The sequence below is a fragment of the Poromitra crassiceps genome, assembly GCF_964638095.1.
Source record: "Poromitra crassiceps genome assembly, chromosome: 11".
Classification (NCBI taxonomy): Eukaryota; Metazoa; Chordata; class Actinopteri; order Beryciformes; family Melamphaidae; genus Poromitra; species Poromitra crassiceps.
The window spans coordinates 17,545,223-17,562,294 of record NC_139643.1 but is presented as its reverse complement, the minus strand read 5'-3'; the positions used below and the strand labels follow the sequence as shown (position 1 = coordinate 17,562,294).

General features: G+C 42.0%; 3 protein-coding genes across 7 annotated transcripts in view; all 3 read right to left on the bottom strand.

Annotated features, from left to right (window-relative positions):
* The window catches only part of LOC310785519 (class I histocompatibility antigen, F10 alpha chain-like), a 370,829-nt gene that overhangs the window by 38,805 nt on the left and 314,952 nt on the right, over positions 1-17,072 (bottom strand). The gene's annotated exons all lie outside the window — the stretch shown is intronic.
* Positions 1-17,072, bottom strand: part of LOC310785523 (popy class I histocompatibility antigen, alpha chain E-like) — a 201,396-nt gene that overhangs the window by 24,475 nt on the left and 159,849 nt on the right. The window lies entirely within an intron of this gene.
* LOC310785517 (patr class I histocompatibility antigen, alpha chain E-like) overlaps positions 1-17,072 on the bottom strand; it is a 358,851-nt gene that overhangs the window by 215,388 nt on the left and 126,391 nt on the right. For 3 of the 5 annotated variants that reach the window (XM_083646611.1, XM_083646615.1, XM_083646616.1), the window contains exon 1: positions 16,459-16,634. The exons of 1 other annotated variant lie outside the window; for it this stretch is intronic. In XM_083646611.1, the coding sequence (XP_083502737.1) occupies positions 16,459-16,537 (79 nt within the window). In that variant the 5' untranslated portion in view covers positions 16,538-16,634. Of the gene's footprint in view, positions 1-10,932; positions 10,999-16,458; positions 16,635-17,072 lie in introns of those variants that run through there. One more of the 5 variants, XM_083646614.1, reaches the window with a different exon arrangement.

The window sequence follows — 17,072 nt, the reverse complement described above, 5'->3', positions numbered from 1 at the left end:
TACACAGGCAGTAGATGCACCAGGTTGTGATCAGAACTTCCGAGTGGGGGGAGGGCTGATGAACTATAACAGGGCTCGACATTAACGGCTGCCCGGTTGCCCCGGGCAACCAAAAAAAACATGGGGCAACCATTTCTCGGTCTTTGGTTGCCCCAGGGGCAACCACGATTTAACATGCAACAAAATATGTACAGCAGCAAACAGCAAAATATACACCAAATAAATGTTTTAATACTTGTTGTGAGTGACATATATGTGACATTTTATTGCTGTTACAATCGAAACGATGTTACTAATTACCAGTCGGAACCTACGTGATGCATGCTGCACGTGCGGTATGTTTAACGAGTACTGACTGGGACAGGTGGGGCTGCTCGCACACAATCACAGCGGCTGCAAGACGCAAGAAGAACCTTGTCCGCCCGCAGCCCCGCACAGAAACAAAGGACGAGGAAATTGTCATTGAGGTGAAATACCCGTGCGTCTTTGAACGGGACGGAAAACGAATGCTATACTGCAAAGCATGTAGCCTACAACAAGCGCTTAGGTCTCATATGCTTCCCGCATCGGCGAGTGTCCACACGGAAAAGTTAGTTAAATCAGCAGACGCGCCCCTCCACAAGGCTGCTGTGCAGACGGTTTTCGCCTGGCTGTGCACACCCCGAATTGTGTAACTACGTGGACGCGGCTGGGCGGACAAAGTGGAGTTTTCAAGACTCCAGCTCACTTCCGCGAGCAGAAACCCACACACAGTGTATAAACGCTCCACACGTTTCCTCGTCAAGATTCAGTGTCTCTCATTTCCGTGCGACAGCCCAAACTTCAAGCATAATTCCAGCATAACGCTATACTGCAAAGCATGTAGCCTACAACAAGCCTACAACATACACCTCGACCAGGACATCCTTCAAAAACGTTTTACCACCGCGTATATGTGCTGAGAAATGATTTGCATCCCTGGCCTGTCAGCCTCTCATACGGGGTGAGAGAGAGAGGGATTGCAGGGCCGCTTCTGGGCCTTTTGGGGCCCTATGCAACATCAGAGTGGGGGCCCCAAACCACTGTCATCAAAGTATCCCTGAATGAACATGAGGAGGGCAGGCCCGGCGTTAGGGGCGGGCCTGACCGGGCCGGGCCTGACCGGGCCGGGCCTGACCGGGCAGGGCCTGACCGGGCCGGGCCCCCCCATTTAACAAACTGGCCCCCCCATTCAATTTTTTTTTTTTTTTTTTTTTTTTTTTTTTTTTGCTAAAAACGTTTTTCTGTTTTAAAGTTTAACATGGAATCTGGCTGTCATTAGGCATTGATTAACTCAATGCTATTGCTAACTGTTACTTTGAACATCCATTTGCAATGATTCTGGCTGGATATTAACTATTGTAAATTTGTCACAATGAATGCAATTTGTGCACAATGTGTAAATACACTTAATATTAATTGTTTAGGCCTAATTATTTGTAAAGTCACAACACATTAGAGATGTGTGTAGTTCTTCACAGATTTAGCCTCTTCATTTTGCTCTCAAATGCACCAGGTTGACGAATTTTACTTTAAAATGTACAAAATCTTCTTCCGGGGGAGAATCCCCCCGGACCCCCCTTGGGTAGCTTGGCCCCCCCAAGCTAGGGGCAGGCCCCCTCTGTAACTTGGGTCTGGAGCCGGGCCTGGAGGAGGGTAGGCTACTTAATTATCAATAACGCTTTTAATTAATAAATTAAGCACAATATGAACAATAACTGTTGAAAAATATATGAAAATGAAAGTTCACAAATATTAGTTAAATCCTTTCAGTGCAAATGCATTATAAAAACAAAAAATAAGATTTGTTTAGAAAACGAAATGACACAAATTTATTATTATTATTATTATCATTATTACTACTACTACACCCGGTGCGCACACTGAATAGGCCTATTATACTATACTATAGATTATTATACTTACTTTTCTGTCACATCGTCATTATTAAGCCGGCTTATGACTGCATAGTATCTTAATTACTCAAAATATAAAGCGACTAAAATTGGGCAACCATATTTTTATTCGGGCAACCAAAAGCTCTTGCCAGGTTGCCCCTCCGGCAACCACTTTTAAAAGTTAACGTCGAGCCCTGTATAAGCCTCCTTAGTGTTGGCATAAAATAAGTCCAGTATTTTATTATCTCTGGTGTGGCATGTCACATATTGGGTGAAGGTGGGCAGAGTGGACGATGGTGGGGCATGGTTAAAATCCCCAGAAATTAACAAGAGGGCCTGTGGGTGTTGTGTCTGCAGTGTGCTTGTCACTGAGTGGAGTTTATCACAGGCAGCACTAGCATTGGCAGAGGGGGGGATGTACACCGCTATCACAATAGTGTGTGAAAATTCCCGCGGGAGATAGTGGGGCCTCATACCAACTGCCAGCAGTTCAATATCCTTATTGCAGAATTGTTCTTTAATGGTGATATGACTAGGATTGCACCACTTGTCATTGACAAACATTGCCACGCCCCCTCCTCTCTTCTTACCACTATCTGCTGTCCTGTCTGCCCTGATCAGCTGGAAACCATCCAGCGTAGCGGTTGTGTTTGGAATCTGCGCAGTAAGCCATGACTCCGAGAAAATCAGAACACTGCTCTCCCGATAAGTCCTCTCATGCCGGGTTAGCGCTGCTAGCTCGTCCATTTTGGGGGAGAGTGATCTGACATTCCCCATAACAATTGTCGGGAGGACAGGTCTATAGCGTTTCCTCCTGATTCGGCGCTGCACTCCGGCCCGAGTCCCCCGTCTCCTCCTCCTAAGCTCACGGGGAACATTGGGTCTCTCCTTGGGTAACGTTAGCAGTGCTGTGTTGTTGAGCGCTAGTAGCTGCTCTCTGCTATAAACAACGCTGTTTTCATGTTCCCCGCACGCAATCGCAACCAATAAAAATATTAAAAAAGCCACCTCAAGCACAGCGACCTTGATCTCCATAATACACACTTTAACGAGAGGAAAGACAGAGAAAACAAACACAGAGAAAACTTAAGCAACGAGAGCTGCTGCAGCAGGCTGCCACTCGTGCGGCGCCATGAGTGGTTGTGATTGGCCGAGGAGGAGCCAGGAGAGTCTGTTTAGGATTAGGCAATATGTTCGCTCTAACCAATTTATTCCTCAGGTTAGGTCCTATTTTATACACAAAAAGAGGTGGATCTTTAAAATGTTGGGTGAGGACTGGATCAGTAGTCAAAATGTGCCAATATTTCACAATGGTGTTCTTAATAATGTGAGCATGAGGAGTATAAGTGGTAATACAAGACACAGAGTAATGTCTTTCTTTTTTGACAATTTTCTTCAATAGGTCACATCTAGACTGAGCCGTATGATATGCCCCATCGATACATAGAGTAGAATAACCCCTTTCTAGGAAGCTTTGTTTCATTTCCAGAGCCTTCTCTATGAAGTTTGCATCAGTTTGCATCAGAATGGCTAAGTCTATAGAATTTACTTTTAGGTAAGCGATTTTTTAGAGCTCTAGGATGGGCACTTGTAGCTAGAAGAAAAGTGATCCGATCAGTGAAACACTGTGAAAACCAGTGATTTTAGACACCCCAGAACAGGTAAAAAAAATTCCAGTAAGGGGAGTTATCACATGCAATTCAAAAAACGTTGTATACTTGTTGAAATGTCCATGTGATAAACTTTATATTGGTAAAACCACCCGTCCCCTTAAACAAAGGATCAGTGAACACAAAAGTTCCATAAGACGCCAAGATGTCAACTATCCAATAGCTTGTCATTTCAATAACCACTCACACCCCATCTCCTCCCTCAGGTTCCAGGGCATAGAGCACATTACTCTTCAGAGAGGGCGTGATGTTGACAGGAGGTTATGCCAGAGCTTTTTTCGATCCACACCCTAGAAACTTTACAACCTCTGGGTCTAAATGAGGATTTTGACATGAGTGTTGTGCTCTGAATAAATTACAATAGATTGTATATGTTCTATGTTATATGATGGCTACTGCCTGATGTTTACATTATTGTAACATTCTCTATTGTTTTGTGTTCTGTTGTATATATTGTAAATTATATTTGATGTACTTTATAGTGCTTCTTGTCTCAGTGGACACTTGTGTCTTTGGGTTGTAGTCCTGAAAATCTATAGAACTACAATTCCCTTGATGTTTAGCCACCAGGAAGTGTTTTTTTTGACACAGGTGTTGTACATTAGCTAATCAAGTGATGATTGTCTGAACCTTTATAGGCTGTATTCACTTGTTACCTGTCTTATGCCTGAAGAAGGTCTATGACCGAAAGCTTGCAATAAACAAGATATTTGCACAGATTTGAGTGTGCGGACGCTCCTTTTTTCATTCAACCTTTAATATAATAAAGTAAGATCTCACACATAAGCCATCTCATGCTTGTTGATTTAATGATTGTTTTGCACCCACCTGCTGCTCACGTTATGAACAAATGCTTAGATGACCATACCTTATATCCTCAGCAGAAACTAACTGACTCATGCATTTTGACTGAGTCATTTTAATAAAGTATGAATGTTAGCTGTCCAGCAAACGCACCACTAATAGCCTATGTAGTTATAGTAATAACCCCCCCCCCCCCCCCCCCCCCGCAGCATCGTGACGTTGAATGAAAGTAATTTACATGTTAGGCTTGTTTGAGATGACTTCTGGCTCGCCTGGGAAGCAGGCAAGAGCAGCCGAGTGCAGTCAGCCAATCAGAGGCAGAGAGGGGCGGGTCATGCCTTCACCTAGCCTTCGCCATCATGGGAAAATAAATATTGCGCCCTGCGACAAGTAATTACGACGCATTCAGGTGCTGCTCTAAAACCGAGCACTTGTGCTGCATCGACTCACATACCGTAAATAGGTTATTAGAAAAGCTAAATTACAGACTTCTAGGACATTTTTGGTGCTGCTTGGAATTCCATGTAGCCTATTAGCAATTTAACCAACACATTAGAGACATGAAAATGTCTCTATTTTGATTGAACACAGCTACTGAAACTATACAAATGGATAAAAATAACATGGATACCATGTACCATGATACCATGGTACCAACCTTTATGCCTGAAACAAATTTCCCCTCGGGGATAATAAAGTTAATCTCATCTCATCTCTTATGTTTATTATCTGTTCAATCTTGTTCTTATGTTGTTGTACAACAGTGGAAGGTGATATTACTCTTCACATTTTGAGCAGATTGGTTTTAGGCTGATTTCGGCGACAGTTGTTTGTGAATGGTGCCAGCTACAGTGACGGACCAAAAGTAGCTCGCAAGGTAAACACATGTACAGATATTTTGGTTACTTTGATGTCGTCATTTATGATGTTTTTCTTCAATTACACAAATGTGAATGTAATATTGCAGCTAAGGAAACAAAGTGTGAGAGAGTTCTAATTGTGTTTTATTTCATCTAGACTGAACTGCGAATTATTAAATACACTCATCCAGTAACCCAACCTGGGAGCTCTGTAAAGAAACTGAGATGTGAGTTGTCTTACACTGTAATTGTCATGTTATTGTAAATATGTGTAGTGAGTTTGTGACAGATGTACTAATTGTAACTTATACATGTGTTTGTGCATTCTGTTTTGTCTTGTAGACTCACTTTTTTTTATGTTTTTGAGACTTTTGTTTTTGATTTCTTTGATTTTTGCACTCTAAACCAATTGTTGAGCAGGTTGCACAGCTCCCTGAAACAGGCTATTACTCACCAACCAAGAGTGATCACATAAAAAGGGATAAGTAACCCCAAAATAAATAATTGTGTCTTGTGTAGCCTACTAAATTCCACAGGCTACAATCTTGGTTTGTGAATGTGTTGTGTTCTGACGCCTTTATCACTCCACAGTCACATGACAGCTTCACAGGCCGGCCCAAAGCTGTCAAGAGCTAAATCCAACCACAACCCCACCCAGTGGCGTGCCTGACCAAGTTGGTGCCCTAGGCAAGATTTTTGCTGGTGCCCCCCCCTCCCCCCTCCCCCAAAGAAAATATAATAAAAATGATATCGCAGCTAATTCCACCACTGCAGTGCAGGCTCAGAATGGCCCTTCCCCAGTGGCGCTGGAAGTACTTTTAGGTAGGGGGTGCTGTAAGAAAGGGACTCTCGGTGCTGCCCGTGAGGGCAGCGCCGAAGAAAATTTGACGTTTTTTGGACTTTCATCCATATTTAGAAGAATATTTAATTTTAAATTAACATTAGGATTATACTGTTGTGATGTCATTATTCAGTATCTTCTCCTTTTAGTCCATGGGCCAGACCAGACATCGGTATCACTCAAGGTGGCAAAATCTAGTCACATTTTTTGAAAAGGTACATGTCCATAGATGATATTTTGGTATGATAACCTTTGCTAAGTGGTAGCTTTGTCACAGTTATCAGCACATGAAGTTAACCACCCCCTACAATAAATTGGTATCTAGGCGCTGGTGCATATCCTACTTTAGGCTCATTTTCAGGACCTTTACTCATGTTTTATGAAGGCATGGTTGGTCTAATTTTAAAGGGTAGACTCATAGGTTCATTTAAGCACAGTTGTGAGTTTGTCTAATAAACATAGAGGTCACATGGGCTCTTCAAAGTGTCAACAACATTCGTTTTTGCACGATTTCCGCCTAAACTATAGTCTTTATTTGAGCATTATGACATGTAGGAACATCACTGACACAAATAACAAAACCTGAAATACTCACAGGACTAACAATTGAGGAAATGTATAATCTTCCCATATTATCCTACCATGAAGGCTGATTGTGGGCCTTAAAGTAGAATATGAACCCGGGCCAGAATTTTCACTAATTGGTACCATCCAAGTTGACAAATTCTAGTTTTGTATTTTGAAAAGGTCTGTACCTTTAGAATATATTTCAACTTGATAAACCTTCCTAAGTGGTATATTAGTCACAGTTAACCCTCAATGACACCAAACGTTGATCCAAAGAAAGAGACAATCGTGTCACTTTATTTGAACAGAACATGTGATAGAAAGAAATCAAGAATTCTAACTTATCATTTATTTAACCAATGATCTTTATCATCACCACTATCACAAATATAATATTAAACAGTATTCATATTCTGTTTTATTCATCATCATCATTATCATCATAGTCATCCAGGGTCACGGCCTCCTCATGGGAAGACTTTAGCTCTTCAACATTACAATCTTTTTTGTTGACACAATAGCATGTCTCTCCACAGGTTGCAAATAGCTGCTTGTCCTGAAGCTTTGCCCAGTTCTGTGGTAGCTTTCACTGGTCCACGATGAATGTTATCAAGGCAGTTTTGCTGTCTGGATTACTTAAAAGCTTTCTCCACTGCACGACATTGTGTCCTGGGGCAATGTTCTTCCATTGAGTGCTACTTGCTGAACCACAACTGCATCTCTCTGCATTCTTGATTGATGTTTTCCAGTACACATCAAACACCACATCTATTCAGTTACTGAGTAACTGAAAGAGAGAGAAAGAGTAACTGTTACTCTTTCTCCTTCATGCAACGCTAGGTTCAACACAGAACCAGCAATCTTTCCAAAAGTCTTGCCATCATCTTTCAGCATGAGTGTCTCCAATATCCTCAACTGCTAATGTTGATTTCTTTAACTCGCTAGCGAGTGCAGCAGCTTTGTTGGTTTTCCGCAATGAGACATCTGGATTGAAAGTGACCAAGGCAGTGGACCATGAGCCAGGACATCTTCAATGTGCAGATCTTTACTTTGCGAAGCAATGATCATATGCCCAAAAATATCTGCTTTCAAGACCAGCTCCTTGTTTTGTGTTTGGTTTCCTCTATCTCTTTTTGTGATGCCTGAGAATGTCTTCAGATTCTTTTTTTCCCACTTTGTCATGGAACTTGGTTGCTGGTTACTCTTTCTCTATCATATGATTGTTCAATGTGTTATTATTACTACTGTAATTGCTACTGTTGTGGTAGCTAGAATTAGCTAGACATATTTTATGTGAAGTCCTGAGACATGCTTGTGAATTAGGGCTATACAAATACACTTGACTTGACTGACTTGACGACATAGCAATTCCTGTGGAAAGGCTGATGGTATTAGACTGATCTGGACCTAGAGGGTTTACCCAGCTTTTCTCCATAAGCTCTACAAAGGCATTCACATCTGCCCTATCCTTCTCTATTCTGGGCTTCTGTAGATCGTGATGACGGAAACAGTCTGTGGACTTGTTGCCTCTCATGTTCCTGAGCTGCCTCAGATACTGACTTCTGTCTGAAGTGACTGCACCAGCTTTCAGGCTGAAACCCTTGGTTCCTCCAGCAGTCTGATTGTCCTTGTTTATGGTCTCCTCAATTGTCTGGTCTACCATAATCTTTCCAATATGGAATAATTTGTCTGCAGGACGTATGCACCGTCATCCAGTGTATGTGATGCCAACAATCTTTGCTACCTGCTGCTCTGCACCAAATGTCCTCGAGTGGCCACCGCCCGGGTGGGGTCGTCAAAAGGGCCTTTCTGTGTGGAGTTTGCATGTTCTCCCCGTGCCCCCTGGGGGTTTCCTTCAGGAACCCCTCACCAAAACATGCAATATCCTGGTCACTGAAGTGGTGCCTCCTCTGGTCGTTCAGGGCGCCTGTTCGGAGGGAGGGGAACTCATTGGAATAGCGTGATCATCCCACGTGCTATGTCCTACCGGTGAAGCTTCCCCTGTCAGGTGAAAAGAAGTGACTGGCTACACTGCCCATGTCTCGGAGGAAGCATGGAGCCAGTTTCAGCTCTCCCCAGATCGGCAGAGGGTGGAGCAGCAACCAGGATAAATAAATTAAAAATGAGCACTAATGGGGGATACAAAATTTGGGAAAAAAGTAAGATTTTTTTTTACTGTTTAATATTATATTTGTGATAGTGGTGTTCTGTTCAAATAAAGTGACAAGATTGTCTCTTTCTTTGGATCAATGTTTGGTGTCATTGAGGGTTAACTGTGACTAAGATACCACTTGGGAAGGTTTATCAAGTTGAAATATCATCTAAAGGTACAGACCTTTTCAAAATACAAAACTAGAATTTGTCAACTTGGATGGTACCAATTAGTGAAAATTCTGGCCCGGGCCCATCAAAATCCAACAAATCAGCCTTCATGGTGGGATAATATGAGAAGATTATACATTTCCTCAATTGTTACAGTCCTGTGAGTATTTCAGGTTTTGTTATTTGTGTCAGTGATGTTCCTACATGTCATAATGCTCAAATAAAGACTATAGTTTAGGCGGAAATCGTGCAAAAACGAATGTTGTTGACACTTTGAAGAGCCCATGTGACCTCTATGTTTATTAGACAAACTCACAACTGTGCTTAAATGAACCTATGAGTCTACCCTTTAAAATTAGACCAAACATGCCTTCATAAAACATGAGTAAAGGTCCTGAAAATGAGCTTAAAGTAGGATATGCACCAGCGCCTAGATACCAATTTATTGTAGGGGGTGGTTAACTTCATGTGCTGATAACTGTGACAAAGCTACCACTTAGCAAAGGTTATCATACCAAAATATCATCTATGGACATGTACCTTTTCAAAAAATGTGACTAGATTTTGCCACCTTGAGTGATACCAAATTACCAATGAGTGAAATTTGGGGCTTTGGCCCATGGACTATTTTCTCACTCACTTTCATGTAAGCACCTGCTCTCCCTTTAGTCGTTTTACACTACAACAGACAGCAACACAGGCATAAACACTGAACTTATTGTTATTATTATGGAAAACCAGATTATGATGAAAATCAAACACTTTTGAAGAGAGAGCGTATGAAATAAGATTAGAGCTGGGAAGCACAAACTGTTTTTTAATGCATCTTGTTGGTGGTATAAACAGAAGACAGCCAAATCCAACAATTTCAAAAATCCCATTTCTTGCCACCAGGGGGTGCTGCAGCCAGAAAGCCAGAATTAGAAAAATTATTTCACTATTATTTAAAGACTTAAGACTTTGTTCTGCTTATTTTTTGTCTACTATTGTAAAATAATAGTAGGCCTATTATCATGAAAATGAATTTGTAAAAAAAAAAAAAAAAAAAAAAAAAAAAAATGTAACCCTCTCTGGCGCCCCTAACGGCTCAAGCGCCCCTGGCATTTGCCTAGTTCGCCTAATGGACGGCACGCCACTGACCCCATCTCTCTCTCTCTCTCTCTCTCTCTCTCTCTCTCTCTCTCTCTCTCTCTCTCTCTCTCTCTCTCTCCCTCCATCTCTGTCTCTCTCTCTCTCTGTACAGGAGAGGAGATCATGTTATTAAGCCAATCATCACATAACATCTGGCAGTATAATCTCATCTTGCTTGGCACAGAACATGCTGATGTAGCCGATGTGTTTCGTCTGCGTTGTGTTCAGGCTAATACATACTGTGTGGCGACACTTATGAGGCGGGAGGCAGCTGTAGTGGGTCTCAAACTCTTTACTGAGTTATAAACAAATAAAAAGACGGTCTCCATACACTGTGATACAAAACAAACAAAAAGCAATAAATAATAGCGTTACTCAGGCGGAGATATCAGCAGCACGTCCATCTCGTTTCATTCTCCCATCCAACTGTCTGGAGCTGTGCGCATGTGCACAAAGCGACACACCCCTCAGGGTGCGTTCACGCGCAACAACAACAGAACACTCAAACAAGACATTCACATACAAAACGAGGAAATGGTGGTGTTTTTGGTTAAATTCATACGTAACCAGATTAAACCAGTTACATTGACTTTTCTGAAAGTGTCCACCTGACTGTCATTACATTTTTTAAACTGATAAAAACATGTTTTAAACTTCCCATTTGACAATTTGAACTCAAAATATCAAACGAAATAAAAAAAATTCAAAAGACACCACAGCTTTACGCCGCTATGAGCGAGAAGCGCCCGGCTAGCGGTGTAAACCACAGCTGTCCATTTTTACCTTCACTTACGTGAGGAGGCATGAAACTCTTAACTTACCGCTGTTTACAGTCAGCATTGTCCCAAACAGGACCAAATATGAGATGAAATCCATGTTGAGCACAGAGCAGACTACATTCATGTTGTGAAAGTCGGTATTTTAGCGCAGATCAGGTCCGTCTCTCCCCGCTTCTCTCTGTCTCGACTTCGCCCCGCAGCAAGTAATTACGACGCATTCAGGTGCTGCTCGTAAAACCGAGCAATTGTGCTGCATCGACTCAAAAGCTAAATTACAGACTTCTAGGACCTTTTTGCTGCTGCTTGGAATTCCATGTAGCCTATTAGCAATTTAACTCATTGAGTGCCAAGGACGGACATGTTCGTCATTTCAAATAGTAACGTAGAGTGCCAAGGACGGACATGTTCGTCAATTGCGTTTTTTGACGGGGGGGTGTCGATCTAAGCCTCTTACATCGCCTCTTACGATATGGGAGCTATTGAATGTGTCTAACCTATTTTACAGAACCCTTAGGTGGCGACAGTGCTCTCCACATAACAGAAAGGCAAGGAAAAAACAAAGAAGAAGTCGTTATGGAAACGGAAATCGCATCGCATCCGTATGCATCGATATGCTGAAGCACGTTACTGCAGCTATGCCTGCAGCAGCCAATCTGCTCCCACAATTGAGCCGCTCCGTGTCGGTTGCGACAGCACATCCGCACATCCACACCGTGGAGTTGTTATTATTCTGAACTGGAAGCATCGTTGCCGGTGACAAACACACGCGGAACGCTGTAAAAAAGCTGGATGTCGCGCACCGTTCACTGTGCGCACAGCAAACTCAGCAGAGAGCCACCACAGACAGGAGGAGGAGTGTGCAGTTGAGGCGGGGCGGGGCGGGGCGGGGCGGGGCGGGGCGGGGGGGGGGGGGGGGGGGCACACAAGACCCAGGCAGCAGGACAGGATTGACAAACGCAAGCCAGAATATCCGATGCCCACCAGCAGCAAATCAAGACCAGCAAGAAGCTGCAACCAGCAGCGCACGCAGGGGCCAGCGCTGCTGGTTGTAGCTAAAAAATATTATTCTGCCAAAAAAAATTCCCTGGCCTTCACTGTTTTATTGAAGGAAATTATTTTTTAGGTGTGACTACATTAGAAAAGATTAGCTTCAGAGTCAGTGATGTGCTTGAAATGTTTAATTTCACAAAAGGCCAATTATCTCAGCTTCTAGAAAAAGCTGGATGAATCAAGCTATCTTCTCCGGCTCATAACTAAAGAACGGAAAATGGGATCAATAAACTTTTTTTTGCAGATGATAGAATAGAGTCTCATCGTTCTTTGTGCGTGTTCAGTGTTTACATAGTAATATCACACAATATTCTGTGGGCCTCGAGAAATCACTGAAAACGCTCTGAAACTCTGGCACTGGGAGCGTCCGTTCTCCAAAAGTGGCTGGCACTCAATGAGTTAAACAACAAATTAGAGACATGAAAATGTCTCTATTTTGATTGAACACAGCTATTGAAACTATACAAATAGATAGAAATAACATGGATACAATGACCAACTGTGCTTATTATTAAAGCATATTGTTAAAATGGGTGGGTGTTGGGTGTGAGTGTGATTAGTTATGTTGTTATTGTATGTTTTTAACACGTTGAGTGCCAATGACGAGATATCTCGGCTTACAGAATCCAACCGTTGAGTGCCAAAGACGAGATATCTCGGCTTAGAAAAAAAAAAAAAAAATTTGACGGTGGGACATCGATCAACCCCTTTTACGTCTCCTATACCAGAATTGGAGGTATTGAATGTGTATAATCTATTTTACCGACCCACTGAGTGGCGACATGTCTCTCCACAGTAGAAAGAGGCGACCCAAAACTGGAGGGAAAAGCGAGAGGAAGCCGTTCTCATACTGTAAAATTGATGGCGAAAACGCTTTCACTTTCGCGCTGATGCACAGCGGTGGCAACGGTGGGGGGTTCCAAGAATAGATTGGATGCACACTTTGAAACACGCAGCATAAATATGACCAGAATCGCAAAAGCTTCATCAAAGCTCTCAACCAAAACTCCAAGAAGCGAGCGAGTCCATCCCTACTTCCTCAAAGAGCGGCCGCGCAGACAGGCACAGGACAGCAGCAGCAAAGCAGTGAGACTGGTGACAAGCTTGTGACACGGCCGCTGCAGCCAAGAAGAACGCCCACGGAGGGAGGAGTTGGAAGCAGAGCGGTGTTTCCTGCTGTTATGGAGGAAATTACTGTTCAAAACTATTGTTTAGATGTCTGACGTCTTACTGATGCCAAAAATGAATGGTTAAAGTGACTGTTCTATCGAATTTCACAAAAAGCCATTTATCTCTGAATAATTTTTCTGACGCTGAAACCATGCTGTATTCAACTGCTAATGCTTACATAACTACTAACTCTACAAACTAACTCTTTTAGACAGAGAAAGCACACATTCTATTAGTCCTTTTGAGATATTGTGTGTTCACAAAATCTTAGCAGAAAAGAATCCTCGGGTCTTGAAAGATGAGCCAGAATCCTCAAAAAAAACCTCTGGCAGAACCTACCTACAGTAAAAAAAAAACGTCTGGCAGTGAATGTGTTAATTCCATATTATATGTTTATTTTGTACTCTGTCTTATAACTGGACAGACCTTCACCAAGAAAAGAGGCACTAGTGAAGTGAGTGAGATCACCCATGTGTAGTCTTTTATGCTTTGTAATCATGTTAGAACAACCAAGATAAACAGATTAGCTCCTCCATTTGTGATTGAAGTGGAACTCTTTGTAAAATCTGTTGTTGAACTGTTTGATCTCTGGGCTTTCATGGCCCACAAGTTTACAAACGGAAAAGGATCACTTGAACGTACCACTAGCGCGACTTCCTGATAGAAGGAGATTTTTTTATGGCCAACACCAAGTTCAATGTAAAGCAGGGTCATAATATATAGGCCTACCAGCAGCAACTGAACTCACATCAATAAAATAATTCATGCCAGCTTGTTAAGAAAACTAAAACTCAAGGCAGTGACAATTATAAACCTGATTTTCAATAATTAACTCAAGTTTGGATTATTCAAAAAACTTTCATGATGTCAGTCCTCTGACTGCCAGTGGAAACCAGACGAGACGTTTATAACGTGCGTTACCACTACACTAGACTGCATTCAGTAGCGGCTGGTGCATTTTTGTCCAGGGAGGGCTATGAAGTCAATATGATAATCATAAGGATTCTTCTCAATATGAATATCATATGTTTCACGTATGCAAAATCAGTGTTCATCTCATTGAACTGAATGGTGATGTCAAACAAACCTTATATTTTCAAATAATATTCTTGCCATACCTCATTTAATCAGTTTTTAAGTAACATTTGCTTGTCATCATCAATTTAGACAGCAAAAATGTCATTATTAAAATAACTTCATATCATCACGATGATTCCACTGAAAGACAACAATAATAGGCTATTGAATTATCGTCCACTCCAGCCCTAAATCAAGCAAGTAGTAACGGACGTTACTAGCTACTAGAAACGTCTGAAAAAGACACAAGTGTATTTTCTTCCTCTGTCTGTAGCCTGTTGTTTAATGGCGAGTTCAGGGTGATCTGGTCCAAGCTCTTTCACTCGATGCTTCTCCTGTAAAGTCCATCTCTCAAACGGCGTCGTTTTGAGTGACTTCACAAAATTTTCTTTCTCCATTCTTACAAAACGTCTTTTGTGTTTTATGGCAGTTGAAAACAAACTTCTTTGCTTCGCGCGCGTGCTGCAGCAAGACAACAAAGCCGTCGGCGTGGGACTGCTACTAGTGTTTATATATACTGCGTTGCTACCCATCTACGTAGCCTAGCCTACGTCACGACACTCACTCTACCTGACCCCTCCAGCTGGTCGCTAGATACGTGCGCCCAGAGCCCTCCCAAATCTCTTTGTTTTTGAGAGTGAACAGCGCATGTGCAACTACACAGATCCTGATACTCTAATGATCTGCACTGGTGGAAACCGGAAGTAAACCGGAAGTCCCCGGACGGCGTCCGTGGCAATTCGGTGCAAGAAAATATTGACCCAAAAACAGTAGCCTACACATGTAGATCATAATGAATCTACATATTTATTGGAGATTATATACTCACTATCTAATATTCACCTCGCTCATAAAAAATATATATATATATATATATATATATATATATATATATATAACGTTTTATTTTCCCCTCCATGTGGGTATAGGTCACTGGTATAGGTGGGGCGGCGCCCTGGCGCCCTCTAGTGGCCGGCCGCCCCTGGCTGCATTGTACTGTCAGATAGTTGGATAGTATAGTATAGTATAATCTTTATTCAGACAAAAGTCCATAGCACATAAATGTATCATACAATAACATACAACATGGGAAAAAGGTAAAAAGAGATAAATAAAATAAAATACAATAGTGCAATAAAAGTGCAATAAAAGTACTGTAGTGCACTCCTACCTAATCAGTAGCAAGTTGCTGAGCCACTGCTTGCGGCCTTGCGCAGCCTGGACGTGACCTGGTAAGAGCTCTTTATAGGGTTTGTTAGTGCCACTATAATGCTGTTGTTTGACACTTCCAGGCGCTGCATAAAATTGTACATGAGTCGCCTTAACAAAGCCTCACAGGTGGGCACATCAACAGAGGTAAACAGCCTTAACAAAGCCTCACAGGTGGGCACACCAACAGAGGTAAACAGCTGACTGGCACTGTGCCACCTGGGAACAAAGAGAAGTAACCTCATGGCATCGTTGTATGCCACTTCAAGCCTTTGCATGCTTTTCACTCTGTAATGGGACCATAGATGAGCCGTATAGGGGGTGACATATGCTCAGTCTGAACAGTGCACATTTTACATTTACAGAACACATAGAACATTTCCTTAAAAGCATATTAGCTTGAGCATATATTTTACGACACTGTCGTTGGATGTGACTGTCATCCCTGAGATCCTCTGAGAGGATATGTCCAAGATATTTTAACTCCCTAGACACACCCAAAGCAGCATCTGAATATAACTACAGTTCTATTCAATTTGGGACAAAAACAGACTATATAGGCTACTCATACTGAGAAAATAAAGTATCCTGTCAACAGTCTGAAAGTTGAAGACCAAATAGTATAGAACCAAATGCACGCCCACTTCCAGTTTAGACATACGCACCGAGAAATGTCTTCGGCCATTTATTTTCCCATAGACATTTTGTAAAAATGCCTATAAAAATAGTTTTACTTAGTCAACCCAAACAATTCAGCTATATTTACAAACAGGAGAGATAGAACATTTCACTTTCAGACCAGAGCGTAAATATACCGCGGATAAAAAAAACCCTGACAGGCCTAAAAAAACAAAGCCCCTCAGAGACAGGGAGGGAACTTTAGCTTCTGTAAACAGCCTCCGTCCTCCACACCTCCACCTGGCCAAAGTTTCCATTATAATGTTAAAGTTACTCCAAAACTCCATTTCACTGGCACATTACATGGAAACAAACGAATAAACTGCTGCGCCACGTTTTCCACTTCCTCTTTTAGAAATGTCTGACTAAAAACCGTCAACTCACCTCCTCCCGCCGGGTCGGAACCGAGCCACAACTGCATCAGACACAGACAGAACCAGGCCCGGGATGTCCGCGGGTCCATGGCCACACAGCGCTGTGATGTTGGTTTAGAAGTCACAAGATGCTCCGTTCAAAACACAACAGTTTAGCAGAGTCCAGTCAGGTCGTGTTGTTGCGTCTTCGCGTCCCAACTTCCTACTACCTACTGACCAGAGGAGGTTTTTCCAGTGAGGCATAGGAGGATGGTCCTCCTCTATTAGATTGGGGATTTTATATAAAAAAAAATATATATTAAAAAAATATATTTTTTATTTTTATTTTTATATTTTTCATTTTTCATATTTTTTTTTATAATAAAATATCAATCAAATGTGTTTTTTCTTATGTGCAGACGCTCATTTTTTCATTCATTATATAGCTCCATGCAGAAGAGTCACTCTGGCCCTGGTCCCAGCATGGGGGAGGGGATTAAAAAAACACCCGCCCTGTGAGCTTGATTTATTTGGTAATTTATCTAATGAAAAAATAAGATTGGTTGAAAAAGACTTGCAATTCACAGAAAACAGTGGAGTGATGTGTTTTCCAACGAATCAGATTGAGCTACAGTTACTGTAGGA